This window comes from Chiloscyllium plagiosum, chromosome 14, assembly GCF_004010195.1.
Source record: "Chiloscyllium plagiosum isolate BGI_BamShark_2017 chromosome 14, ASM401019v2, whole genome shotgun sequence".
Classification (NCBI taxonomy): Eukaryota; Metazoa; Chordata; class Chondrichthyes; order Orectolobiformes; family Hemiscylliidae; genus Chiloscyllium; species Chiloscyllium plagiosum.
The window spans coordinates 54142554-54157367 of NC_057723.1; the positions used below are offsets into that span (position 1 = coordinate 54142554).

At 40.0% G+C, this 14814-nt stretch overlaps 1 protein-coding gene across 2 annotated transcripts in view; it reads right to left on the bottom strand.

Moving 5' to 3' along the window:
• The window catches only part of LOC122556735 (uncharacterized protein KIAA0232-like), a 47854-nt gene that overhangs the window by 3900 nt on the left and 29140 nt on the right, over positions 1–14814 (bottom strand). The window contains exons 4-6 of one of the 2 annotated variants that reach the window (XM_043703830.1): positions 11472–14448; positions 9011–9089; positions 4259–4332 (exon numbers count right to left, since the gene is read on the bottom strand). In XM_043703830.1, the coding sequence (XP_043559765.1) occupies positions 4259–4332; positions 9011–9089; positions 11472–14258 (2940 nt within the window). In that variant the 5' untranslated portion in view covers positions 14259–14448. Of the gene's footprint in view, positions 1–4258; positions 4336–9010; positions 9090–11471; positions 14449–14814 lie in introns of both variants that reach the window. The other variant, XM_043703828.1, reaches the window with a different exon arrangement.

Below are 14814 nucleotides of genomic sequence, written 5' to 3' on the forward strand. Positions count from 1 at the left end.
TTTTCAGGCATCTTTTCAATTAAAAAGCCGTGCCAGACAGGATCAGAGAATCTCTACAATGCAGGAAGGGACCATCAGGCCCACCAATTCTGCACCAACCCTCCAAAGACCATCCCAGCCAAATCCACAACCCTTCACATCTTCTTAACCTCACATGGGGATTTCACCATAGCTAACCGACCTAATTGGCATACTACTGAGCAAGACTTTTTAAAAATATGGCCAATTCACCTAACCTGCATATCTTTGGACTGCGGGAGAAAACTGGAGCTTCCAGAGAATACCTGTACAGACATGGGGAGAACATTTAAACTCCACACAGACAATCACCCAAGCTGGAATTGAACCCAGGTCCCTGGGGCTGTGAGGGTGCAGTGCTAACCATTGAACCACTGCGCAGAAGATAACAAGGCCACACACCTTAGCTACCAGGAAGAGTGGTGAGACCTGGGCCAACTGAAGGTGCATATAACAATCACTGATCTTACATTTGACTCTAATGGCAAGACACTGAGCTGGCCTTGATGGAATTTATACGAAAATGGAGATCAGCAGCAGATGATTAATTCAACCTGGGATTCCTTTCTCCCCAGATGACTATGCAGTGAGAGGGAGAGACAGCAAGAGAGAGAAGGGTTCCTGTTTTGCTCTCTTGCCCCTTCCCCTTGACAAATTATTCCCAGCTGCGCTTCTGACTGGCCCCTCTCCCTGACTCATGCCCTTGTTTTGCCCCTTTTTCTGACCCATGACTTTGCCCTACCACTACATCAAACCAGCCCACATCTTATCTCACACCCCTCTTAACCTACCTCATTACCATCTTGCCCCTCCCCAAATCCCCAATAACACTGCCAACCTACCCCAACCATGACCCCTACTTGACCCAATGCTGCGGTGCAGCACTCCTACACTTTGACTACCTTCCAAGGAGGGTGCAGGTATCCTGCCCATTCGAGTTTCTTTTTCCCATCACTGTTGCTGTCATTGTTTCTAGTGCCCAGGCATCGGGCTGATTGGAATGACTCAGGGTTTGCACAGCTCTTCCATTCAAAGGCTGTTTTCTCTCTCGCATTTGCTGCTGTTAGGTTTCCTAATGAAACCGCCACTGATCAGATGAGCAACTTCCTGCAGACTCTGCCATTTCTAATTTCTGTATTTGGAACTCTGATACTGGGCTGGATGGCAAGCACATAAGAATGTAACCAATTTTGCAGATGACAAAAATGTATGGAAAGGCAAATTGGAAAGAGATACAAACAATTTACAGAGAGATATTGATATTGTGACAATACTGCACTTTTAAAAGAGGTGTTCTGTGCTGTTTCTCTTGCACAGGAATGTTGTCACAGTGGTGCCAACATGCCTCTTTTACACAGGCAACTAGTAAACAACATTTTAGTAATCCCTGGGCTTTTTCTTAAAATGGAACAAAAGAATCATGGTTGCTCACATAGACTCAAAGACATTTGCTTTCAGTTAGTTGGTGAGAAGGTTTCTGCCGACTGCTGGAGCAAAAAAGCTTGAGTTCTCAGTGCTACAGTGAAGTCTTAGACAGTGAGACTTCCTCTTAAAAATCAAAAGGGCACATTGTTTCTTTCTGCTGGACTGGGGAGAGACAGCATGAGATTAATAACTATTTTGCTGAATTGCATTTTTGCCAAAGGGTGTGTTTATGAGATCCTGTCTACACTGGAACAGTTGGTGATTAGTGGTTAACTAATACATTATCTTGTGGAGTATTTCAATAAAGTAGTTATGCCAACTCTACATTTTGTTGTATTCTTACAACACAATTAAAAGAAAGTGTGTTTTAATCAAAGTTAAGTTGTGGACTAATCAAATTATATCTGGTACACAGAACTTTTTAAATTATAAAAGTAATGATCTAGACTCTCTCCATAATGGATTAGAATCCATGGATGTTACCATAATAGGGGTCTTCTGCAGCTTAAAAAATCAAAACTGAAGAGGCAGCACGGTGGCTCAGTGGTTAGCACTGCTGCCTCACAGTGTCAGGGACCCAGGTTTGATTCCAACTTTGGGCGACTGTCTGTGTGGAGTTTGCACATTCTCCCAGTGTCTGCGTGGATTTCCTCTGCGTGCGCTGGTTTCCTCCCACAATCCAAAGATGTGCAGGTTAGGTGAATTGGCCAAGCTAAATTGCCCATAGCATTTCAGGGATGTGTAGGAAAAGTGCATTAGTCAGGGGTAAACACAGGGTAAGGGAATGATTCTGGGTAGGTTACTCATCGGAGGGTTGGTGAGAAAGTTTATAGCCTTAAAACTTGTCCTTAAACATTTAGACTAAAATGTAATACTGAATTATAGAACACATTTGCTGTGCACCAGAGAATAAGCCGATAGGCAGGAAGGTGCAGGGTATAAACAAACAAAAGGGGAACCCAAGTTAAGCAGAAGATTAAAAAAAAAACTGTTCTCAGCCTCAGGTACAGAATGATTCTCGCTTAAAATAAAAAGCGAGACTGCTCCTAGCATAAAAATTACTCTAAATCTAACATTGAAGAGATTCTGACACAATCTGTCGGGAAGCCATTTAATGGTCAAAGGTTTGCCCTCCTTGCTAAGAAGCCATTTTGTTTAAAACAATGGTATCTGACATGCGAGCTATGCAAGGTTTTCTTATGAACTCTTCCAATTAGCTCAGACTGGTACCTCTTTATGATAGTAACGTATCTCGCCAGTAGACACCTAAATCTGCTGGATTTGTTTTTCCACCTGATGAATGGTTCAGGGCCTGCAGAAGTGATCAGTCAAGTGCACACAGATCTGTCAATTAACTTCTCTTCCTCTAGAATTATTGTCCTTCACTGCTATCTGTCTAATTAAAAACATGCAGCGTTTTTGTAAACTTTTTGTATAAAGGAAGCCACTTTGTGACAGTAGAGCAGAGTAGCCTGCTAGGGCTCTTAAACAGCTGATATCCTACGTTCCGAGGTTATTAGAATTTGTGAGCCTGGCTTATAGGTATCAGTGTTATGTTGTAACAGTGATGCTACTTGTAAACAAAGGGGATGACTAAAATTAAACTAAACTGCTTAAGGAGTTTTTTTTATTCCAGACTACCAAAGAGTACGATCTCCAGGACGAACTAAGAGAGGCTTACAGGTTGAGTCCACGAGGGATTCCCTGGGCTGTCTCAAATCTGTACTTTAACATTGGTGTGGATTTGTTGGGCCGAAGGACCTTGCTCCACACTGTGGGGATTCTACAAACAAAACAGTTTAAAATCACTCCTCCTGAAAATTTGCTATAATACAGTCTCATGGGTCATTAGGTACAGAAGGTCTGGTGTGGTCCATAACAAGAGCTTAAGTTGGAGTATATAATGTGGGTAAAGTGAAGTTGTTCATTTTGGAAGGGAGAACAAAAAAAAAAGTTATTATTTAAATGGAGTTAAAAACTGCTGAAAGTTGCAACACAAAAGGACTTGGGGGTACTTGCGCATGGACCACAGAAAGCAAACACAAGGTGCAGCAGGTAATCAGGAACACTTATGGAATGTTGACCCTTATTTCAAGGGGATTGTAGTATGAGAGAAGTCTTACTGCAACTGTACAAGGTGCAAGTGAGTCCAGGTCGAGAGTACTCAGTGCCATTTTGGTCCCCTTGTTTAAGGGAGGATAATTATTTCATTGGAGACCGTTTAGAGAAGGTTCACTGGATGAACTGTGTTATGGAAGAACTGTTTTATGAGCAAAGGCTAAATAGGTCGGGACTCTACTTATTTGGAGAAAAATGAGAGGTGATCTCATTGAAACACAGGATTCATAGAGGGCTTGATAGGATAAATGCCGAGAGGATGTTTCACCACGTGAGAGAGTCTAGAATGAGAGGGTATGGTCTCCGAATATGGGCTGCCAATTTAAGATTGAAATGAGGAATTCTTTCTCTGAGGGTTGAGTCTTTGTAACTGCTTACCACAGAGAGTTGTGGGGATACAGTCCTTGTGTATATTTAAAGCTAAGATAGATAGATAGATCTCCTTGATCAGTCAGGAAATCAAAAGGTTATGAGGAAAATGCAAGGAAGTGAACATGTGGAATGCTGGATCAGCCATGATTCTATTGAATGATGATGCAGACATAAGGGACTGAATGAACAACTCCTGTTCTTATTTCTTATGTTTTTTTTTGTTGTGTTGTCAATATTACCTCATCTGAACTATTTGTCAATAGAATCATTAGTGAGCTTCAACAGGTACTTGAGGCAGAAATACCTTCCAAAACCTTAGACTTACCATAGGTTGCTCTTCAGATGGATTAGCGTCTACGGATGTTATCACAATAGTGGGATTTCTGCTGCATAAAGAATCTACTTTGGAGAGAAATAAAAAGTTTAAAATTACTGCATTGTCTTCCACAAACTTCCAATTGCTCCTCCTGAAAATCTGCTACTTTTGGTACAATACAGTCTCATAGATCATAGGTACAGGAATAGTTTGGTCGAAGCCCTGGTGTTTTGTAGTGATAACTAATTTTAGGCATGAGCCCAGACAGTGAGTGCCAGCACACTGAGTACTTAGAGCACTACAGTTGAGCCTGTACCTCATGGAGACTAGTTTTCAAACAGAGATCATAAGATAGAGAATGGCTCTTTGATGAGAAGCAGTAACCCAATTCCTTCTTTGTTAAACTCATCTAATTCAGCAGTGTAGGGATCTAACGATTTTATTTAATATTTAATTTTATAACAGCACCACATCACATCATGCAATTATCAAGCCACTGCACAAAATTACTCACACAAAACAATAAACCAAGCATTAAGCCAGTAAATGTCTTGGTTCAGGGGTAGCACACTGTGTTCGGAGTTAGAAGGCATGGCTTCAAACCTTATTCCAATACCTGATGTTAATTGTATTAACTGAAGTTAGGTACATACAAGTGGAGGGCATTGATTGGATGGTTACTTGAACACATAAAAAGAGTTACTGCAGTGTTTCACTTTGTGAATAAATAAATCCAAGTAATTTGGTTCCTTCCTTTATCAACTGGATTTCAGGATTAAAATAGCTGACTACATAATCAAGGTAGACTCTTCAGTGCAGTAGCTAATAGAAAATTGCACTGTAGAAGATCACTATAGAAAATCACTAAAACCATTCAGCAGAAAGTTCGCATTACCCAAACAGCACCCACAATTTGTAAATCGTGTTATAGCAAATATGCATGGACAAAACACACATTATACCAGAACGACCTGTATTCCCATTTAAAGCACATCGTAATCATGCAGCAGGGATGTTTCCTGAATTGTACTGCTTCTACTTCTGTCTTAATGTCATTACTGCCAATGCTCTCTGGCCCTCCTGCTCACCTCTTTCTGCCACCAACACATCATTTGCTGTTTCCACTTCTGACCATGCTGCTTGTCACAGGCAAGGACAACAATTGCATCTTTAACTTTTTGAGTTGCAGCTAGAGGACTTCCTGTGCTGGGTGAAGGATGGTCATGACCTATCAGTAATGTACTTTTAAAATCAATTTATTTATGAAAAAGACCTTGAGAATCAGCTTTTTTGTAAATCACTTCCCATCTTGATAATATTCATGCCTGTGATTAAAAATTCAAGCCAAAAAAGAAATTTAAATTTCTGGTCAGTGTCAGGCCATCTAGCTCAAGTTAAATCTTTCTGGGGTGTAACATATTCCACTCATACTATCTAATCTGCATTAATTCTATAAGGAGGAGAACTGATTTGTGTCCTGATGCAGTTTGAATAGAATCAATGTTGCATCAAGGAAGTTAAATATTGTGTCAAGTTATCCCATCAATCATAATTAACTTTGAATAAGTATCACACTTTAATGTTAGAAATTGGCACAGGTGGCACAGTAATCCAGTGGTTAGCACTGCTGTGCGTACAGAGCGAGAGACCCAGGCTCGATTCCAGCCTTGGGTGACCGTCTGCGTGGAGATTCCACGGTCTCCGTGTCTGTAAATTTCCTCTGGGTGCTTCAGTTTCCTCCCACAGGAGGTGGACTGCCATGCTACATTGCCCATGATGTCAAGTGATGTGCAGTCAAGATAAATTAAGCCATGGGAAATGCAAGGTTACAGGGATAGGGTTGGGTGGTGGGTCTGATGAGCTGAATGCCTGTTTCCTGTAGGGATTCAATGATACTCTTCTATGAAGTCACTGTCAGGGGCATCCATGCAGGGGGCCAGGCTGCATATCTCTACCACTGGAAGTTTCATCAGAGGTACTGCACAAATGCACAAGTCGGGGTTTCCGCTGGATCCTGACATGCAACAGCACTGAAGGTCTGAATGTTCATCACTACTTGAGTGAATGAATGATTTCATTGTCACATACATTTAGGAAAATACAGTAAAAAAAGTGTTTTGACGTCACCAATTGGCACCGCTTTGGATTATAAAATGAATAAAAAGAAATTATTAAATAGAGCTTTATCTTCTGTTCAATTGACAGAAAAATATAAAGGCAGAAAAATAAGAAATATCTTACACAGTATATTGAAGGGCCGACAAGAGGGGAGGCCACACTGGATCTGGTACTCGGTAGTGAACCAGGCCAGGTGATAGATTTAGTGGTAGGTGAACACTTTGGAGTGACTATAATTTGGTTACATTTAGTTTAGCGATAGAAAGGGATAGGTACATGCCATAGGGCAAGAGTTATAGATGGAGGAAGGGCAATTACAATGCGATTAGGCAAGACTTAGGAGGCATAGAATGGGGCAGAAAAATGCAGGGGATGGGGTCAATCGAAATGCGGAGTTGGTTTAAGGAACAGATATTGTGTGTCTTTGATAGGTATGCCTTGTCAGGCAAGGAGGAAATGATAAGGCAAGGCAACCATGGTTTACTAAATAAATTGTATCTCTTCTTAAGCAGAAGAGGGAGGCCCATGTGACTTTGAGGTGAGATGGTTCAGATGAGGCAATGCAGAGTTACAGAGTAGCTAGGAAGGATTTAAAGAGACAGTTAAGAAGAGCAAGGAGGGGGGTCATGAGCAGTCTTTAGCAGGTGGAATAAAGGAGAACCCTAAAGCGCTCTATAGATATGTGAGGAAAAAAGGATGACAAAGGTAGGAACAGGGCCTGTCCAAGACAGAAATGGGAAGTTGTGTGTGGACTCTTTGGAGCTCAGAGAGGTGTTAAACAAATATTTTTCATCTGTTTTCAATCAGGAAAAGGAGATTGTTGTTGAGGAGTAGACTGAGATACGGGCTATTAAACTTGAAAGGATTGAGGTTAGTAAGAGGGAGGTGTTATCAATTCTAGAAGGTGTGAAAGTAGATAAGTTCCCTGAGCCCGATGGGATTTTTCCGAGACTTCTCTGGGAAGCAAGGAGGAGATGGTCGAGCCTTTGGCTTTGATCTTGGAGTCGTCATTGTCTACACGTTTAGTACCAGAGCACTGGAGGATTGCAAATGTCATGCCCTTGTTCAAGAAGGGCAGTAGAGAATAACCCAGGTAATTATAGACCAGTGAGCCTTACGTCTATTGTCGGAAAAGTTTTGGAAAGGATTATAAGAGATAGGATTTATAATCATCTAGCAAGCAACAATTTGATTGGAAATATTCAACATGGGTTCGTCAAGGGCAGGTCGTGTCTCACAAACCTCATTGCATTTTTGAGAAGGTGACTGAGCATGTGGATGAGGATAGGGCAGTTGACGTGGTGTACATGGACTTCAGCAAAGTCTTTGATAAGGTTCCACATGGTAGGCTACTGGAGAAAATATGGAGGCAAGGGAGTGAAGGTGATTTAGCAGTTTGGATTAGAAAGTGCTGAGGGACTTGGGTCTGTTCTCATTGGAAAGGCGGCGGCTAAGAGGCGATTTAATAGAGACATACAAGATGATCAGAGGATTAGATAGGGTGGACAGTGAGAATCTTTTTCCTAAGATGATGACATCTGCTTGTATGAGGGGGCATAGCTGCAAATTGAGGGGTGATATTTAAGACAGATGTTAGAGGCACGTTCTTCATTCAGAGTGGTAAGGATGTGGAATGCCCTGCCTGCCAATGTAGTTAACTCAGCCACATTAGGTGTATTTAAACGGTCCTTGGATAAGCATATGGATGATGATGGGATAGTAGAGGGTGATGGGCTTAGATTAGTTCACAGGTTGGTGCAACATTGAGGGCCAACAAGCCTGTTCTGTGCTGTATTGTTCTATGTTCTATGTAATGTTCAACTTTACAGTCCTTCTGGTCAAGCATGGTTCCAGGTTTCCTGAAGATCTCCAAGTTTCTGCAAGGTGTTCAGGACTCTGGGCTGCAATGAGTCAACAATCTGGGCCCTGCTGATGTACCAGGAGTCCTTGGCGCCACTGCTGTTGCTTTAGTGACATCGCTAAAAATCCTGTTCCAGGCCCACTATCCAACTAATGCTGCATCTGCCCCCTGCTGACATGGCTAGGAGTCCCTGCTCCAGGCCTATCACAATGGCTGCAGCCGCCACCTGTGCCATGAGTCCCACTCCAGCCTCCTCTGCAATGACACTTACTCCACCGCCAAAGAGATGAAGAAGAAGAAAAAAAGACAAAAAGGAAAGAGAAAGAAGAATGCGGCTGACCTGGAGCGGATGTGCTCAGGAATCCAAACTCTACATAACTTGCTGACACTGTTGGTAATTATACCAGAAAATCCAGTTCAAAATAAATTTTATCTACATTGGTTAATCAATTAATGTGGTTTAACATTAAAGCATCAACTGGGTCACCTCAGAAATGACATCTCTAAACATATGTGATGTCAGTCAGTCCTGTGTAGTAAGTTCCATGTGACCTGAAGATGATGCTTTATATAACAGAAATGCTTTACATAGGCTGTTTTATGGTTTGGTCTTACAATTGTTCAAATGTCCACCATTGATGTGTTTAGAATTATGACAGTTTTAACAAGCATTAATCTCTTTCATAGAGATTAATGCTAAATCATAAAAGCAGATGTTCATATCCCTCAAATCTTCCACATTTAAATATGAAAAGGACCAACAATCTGAAAAATTGACTGACCTGTATATTTTGAAGAAACAGGCAGGCAACAAGCCTCTTTAGGGCAATTCTCCATGCTTTCTGCTTTGGATAGGAGAACCTGATTGGAACATATTAATTCTTCTCAGAATCGAGAACTTTGATGCATTTAGAACAATTTGCATTTGTAGCACATAACATGGTCATTCAGCTTACTGCATCAAACCACCTGTTACCAGTACAAGCTAAAACTAAACCTAGCATTCTGGTTTCTTTTACATTGCAGTATCATCTGATGCTTCAAATGCTTATCTATCCTTAACTGAAAAATGGAACATTCTCTGCCTCGAGCATTACCAACTTTGTCCAATTCAAACAAGAATTCTGAAGATAATATTTGAAAGATAATACATATAGGTCCTAATTTTTCATTTGATCAGTACATGAACATCTAATCGACGACCCACTTAAGTGTGGACTGTGTGAGATAACTAGACAAAAGGAAAGGATACTTTGGTATTACTCATTCCTTGCAGATTAAACCAATGGAATATAAAGAATAAAAAGGCGAATAATGCAAAACTGTGAAACTGGAATCTGTGGTAAAACCAGAAAAAGTTGCAGGGAGGGAATGATTTAACAAATAGTGTTACTGAGTACACGGGAAGAGAAGGCAAGATTACAGTGGCTATACCAAAGTCAGTTACACAAGAACCTAGGTAGCTAAACCTGACAACCTACTTGCAAACTCGATAATATTGTGCAGCCTGCAAGCTTCCTTGCACAGGCCTTTTCTTAACCCCAAAACTCTGCAGATGGCCCACATATAACTAACACACGGAAATGACAATGGCTGATGTATGATGTTATTTTGGAAGTTAAATTTAAGAATATCCAGACTTCAGTGTCAAACATAACTGATTTACATTAGAATCAAGCAGAAGCTGCTCAAACTCTCCACTTGATATTGCTGAAATCTGTATTACTACAAAAATCAAAAGTGTTCTGGCAATGGATTCACATTTTAAGTTCTGTTTGAGGGGTATTCCTCATACTATTACTCTATCCAGCAAGAGTTCAAAATCATGTTTGCCACAATTACAGGCTATCCACCAAGGCCTTTCTGGGTCTAAAGTTGTGTGAAGACATCTCACCTGCCCGAGGTTTATTTAATATTGCACAACTTGCCATCATACTACAGTCTTTTTAGAATCACAGAATCCCTACAGTGTGGAAGGTCAATCGGCCCATCACATCCACACTAACCCTCCAAATAGCATCCTGTCCACACCCACTCCCCTGTAATATCCCTGTATAACCCTGCATTTCCGACAGCTAATCCACCTAGCCTGCACATCCATGGACACTATAGGCAATTAAGCATAGCCAAATAATGGAAGTCAGAATCAAGTCAAACACTTTAACAGACAGGTCCCAAAACATTCCTGGGCTAGCTCTTCAATGGGATCTACAGGAGCCAACATGAGGGGAAGAAAGTCTTTCCACTCAAGTACAATCTTTAAAGGCAATGGTTGTTACTCTTCTGAAAATTTCAGGTGTCTCTAAGTTTTAGCACATGCCAACTCCATCTATGTTTTTCTATCTAGGGTGACAACAATGGCTCAGTGTCAGGGACCTGGGCTTGATTCTACCCTCAAGTGACTATCTGTGTGAAGTTTGCACATTCTTTCTGTATCTGTTTGGGTTTCCTCCAAAGTCCAAAGGTGTGCAGGTTAGGTGGATTAGCCGTGCTAAATTGCCTGTAGTGTCTATGGATGTGCAGGCTAGGTGGATTAGCCATAGGAAATGCAGGGTTACACAGGGATAGTATGGGGAGGTGGGTGTGGGCAGGATGATCTTTGGAGGGATGGTGTGGACTTGATGGGCCGAATGACCTGCTTCCACACCATAGGGATTCTATGATTCTAAAAGGACTGTGTTCTGATGGCAAGTTTTGCAATATTCGGTAGACCTCAGGCAAACATTGCTCAGTAGCTCAGACACACGTACGGGAGTAAGTCCTCCAGAATATACTGTGCCCAACAACTTAACAAAATGGAAAAATATCTGGCAAAAGAGTTGTCCTTCTCAAACTGGGGCAGAATGGAGATACTGCTCTCACTTCACTCACCTAGCTTATATCTTATTTGGGAGTGATCAGTGCCAACACTGAAATGGAAAGTGTTGCATTTCTCAGGACAAAACTCACTTACCAACCAAATTTAAAATTAAATTCAACCATTAATTCCATTTCTGTGTTGCCATTAATTATATGGGGGTAAGCTACCAATAACTAAAATATAAAGTAAATGTACTACAATTGTATATATATAGTAAATTTCTGATAATTCAAATAAAACAATTAAATATCCTTGCAAAACAATATTTTGAAAATAAATTTAAATAAGTTAATTTTAATTACACAACTTGGAACGGAGTAGACTATATTATACTTCAATTCGATAATTATTCAAAAACAATTTACTTATAATATTTTACATACCTCAGAATGTCTATTAGAGAAAGGGCAACATTCCTTAGATAATTCAAGCTCATTGGCATTGTTTGTCTTGCCTTTTTCTAATGGTTGTTGATCATCCTCCTCTGTCTTTCTATTATTGGAAGTACAACCCTTATAATCTATGGCTTGCTGAGGCATCTTTGAATGATCATGGTCTGGATACAGATCTTGGAACTGCGACTGAAGAAAATTCAACTTATCTTCATTTGCATCCTGAGAGATTAAATTCCTTTTATCTAAACTGGTCTCTTTACAGGATTTGGACTCTAATTCTGCTTGAAGAATCTGCAAATCTTGTTCGAGGTTCTCTGCACCCACTGCAGAATCCGAATTTTCAGATAATCCATGCTGATCACTGCAGATATTGTGTTCTGGTTTTGGGACAGCAATGTCCTCCAATCTTGTAAGAACTACTTCTTTTGTAAGTAATTGTCCAGAGGTGGGGTAAACATTGGACCGTACTGACATTGTCATGCATTCTTGTGAAGTCAGTAATTTGTCATTGTGGGAAATTATTAAATCTGAACTGAGTTTTGGTTTAGTCCTCGGTTGTTGGTTCATATCACCATTATTGGAATCTAATGGACTTGTTACAGTACACATTTGTGGAACAGGAAAACTGAGTTCAAAGGGGAGATAGGAACATTCCCTTGGTTCTGTAGAATCATTCAGATAATCCGTTAAATTTCCCCACAAATCTTCGGGTAGGTCTATAGAAATGTCATTAATTATACTTTGCTCTTCTATGGGAACACTGTGTTGCAAATCAGCCTTTATTAAAGACTTTGGATAAACATTAAAGTTGCTGGACTCTGATGTACTACGAGTAGATGCAGTTTTCAGAAGAGTATTCTTTGAAGATGAAAATTCACACTCTTTGTTACTTTGAGTCATTAAGAGTTTAATACATTTTGGAATTGAATCATCTGTCACTTCAGAGCCAATTTTCCACTCACTATGCTTTGACATATCAATATCCACTGTATCCAAAATTTGAGACTTTCCAAGTTGCTCTTCCCAGAAATTATTTTCCGAATTTTGCAAAGAACATTTCGTACAATCTGCAGGAGCCACTTGTTTCACAGATAGTTCTGTTCCTATAGAACAGCTATGACATTTGGTGATTCCATCTTCTGAAAATGTTGTTTTATTCTCTCCTGGTGAGGCTTTCCATATTTCTTCAATTACTCTGGAACTTAAGTCATCCTTCTTTTCAGAAAGGTCCTCTTGACAAATTCCAAAAATTGGATTCCATTTTCCAGCTTTCATCTCATCTGTTTGAATATCATGTTTTGTTACTTCTAATTTTTCTTTTGAAGCCATGACTGGAAGTTCAATTAAAATACTATCATCCAACTGTAAATATTCACTACCAGGGAGCAAACTGAGGAGGTCATCTTCTGAACAAGCAGTTGGGATATCTGTAGTCATGTTTACACTCAGCTCTATAGGGTCAGCTACTGTGTCAACATTCCTGAAGTTACCAGATTTACATAACGAAGACCATGAATTACAATCTTTTCCAAACATATTTGGAAAACAGGATTTATTTTCACCATCATCACTTTTGTTGGTAATTAACTGAGAAGAATGAGATGGTTCTAATGAAACATGCTCTCCTTGTGAATTAATTTCCCAATTAGTAGTTTCACCAGAAAATACAATATCATCTGGATTTTTTATAACTGAAAAATAAGACTCTTTCTCACTCATTTCTGAAAGTTCTTGCCAACAAACATCTTTATCTGACAAATCTTTGGGAAGTGATTCTGCTCCTGTCTTACCAATTAAAGATGATTCAGAAGTGGATGGCAGCCAGTTAGAGCTGAGTGGGTTTGCGTAGGATATACTTGACGAAGTTAGAGTTTCCAGTCTACATGCTGTTGGGCCATCTTCCCATATATTCAAAGGTCCTCCGTCCAACACTACACTATGTTCCCCTTCAAATCTGGTTAGATCTTCATCTTTGCTTCCAATAACGTTAGGGGATCCAGTGTCTTGTTTTAAATCAAAGGCACAAGAATCCATCACAGATTGATTAATATCTCCTTCACAGATGAGGTCTACTGATTTCTGAAGATTATCCAGGGAATCTAAATTTGATTTAGAACAATCTAAAATCTCATTTAATTCACCTTTATCAAGTAATGCTGGAATATCAACAAAGTGACCATCAACAAATGCACCTGTCCAGAGGTAATCTGTAGGACAATTGTCATCAATGCATAGATCTCTAATGGATGCTGGCAATTTTTCCAACAGGTCAGTATCAAATGAAGGTACACTGCTCTTGTAAGCAGTTTCTAACTTACTTTTTAAATTGTTAGAGATGACATTGTCTGAAAGAGGCTCAGTATACCACTGAGGTTCTTCTTTAAATTCCTGTCCTTCATCTTTAAACTTCAACTCTGTTGCAGTGTTCAGATCAGCAGTTTTTCTGACAACTTTTGTAGACCTCTTCCACCTTTTATTATTTCTTTGCTTGTTCAACCCATTACCTTTGCCAGTACTTTTCCTTAATGAGGGTTTGTCAGTGGAGCACAGAGATGCTCTAATTTGATTCTCCTTTGGTGTTTGATTTCTTCCTGCCATCCATCTCTTGCACTGGCTTTGTGAAAGCTTGGAAGATTTCACTTCCTCAGGGTTTTCATAAAAGTCATTTTCAGCTTCGCTGGAGTCAGAGGAAATAGAACTTGAATGAGTTGGTGCTTGTACAGAATGACCCTGCATCGATTCTGTTTTCTCCAAGCCTAAGATACTGCTCATCATTTTCTTGAAAGATAACCAGGACTCAAATAGACTGTTAAAAACAGAATCTGTTTCAACTTGGTGATATGTTCAATTCTGGTGCACAAGCTACAGAAGCATTTAAATTAGGAAACAAGTTTGATTTTCCCAAACTACTTTTCCTTGCGATAGTGAAGAATTTTCTCAGTCTTGTGGAAAGGCTCGAATACACCTAAAAATAAGCATTTAATAAATATTAAGCAGCATAGCAAAATTTTATTATAGTTTCAGATCATTTTGTAGTGACACAGGTCAGAAATATAATGGTAACAAGTAATTAAAAGAATCGAAAGAATCACAGCAGCTGGTGGAGCTAAAACCTGATGTATTACCATTGATGATGATGATCTCGACAATTTTTTGTTTCAGGTGTTGGCGAGGCCACACCAGGAGGGTTGCGTAATTTTAATTCCCATATTCAAGAAACAATGTTTTGCCTTGAAGACAGTTCAACAGAAATTCATTAGGCTGATTCCTGGAATGAAGGGATTTGTCTTATCAAGAATGACTAGGACTTTATTTATCAGCGTTGAGGGGA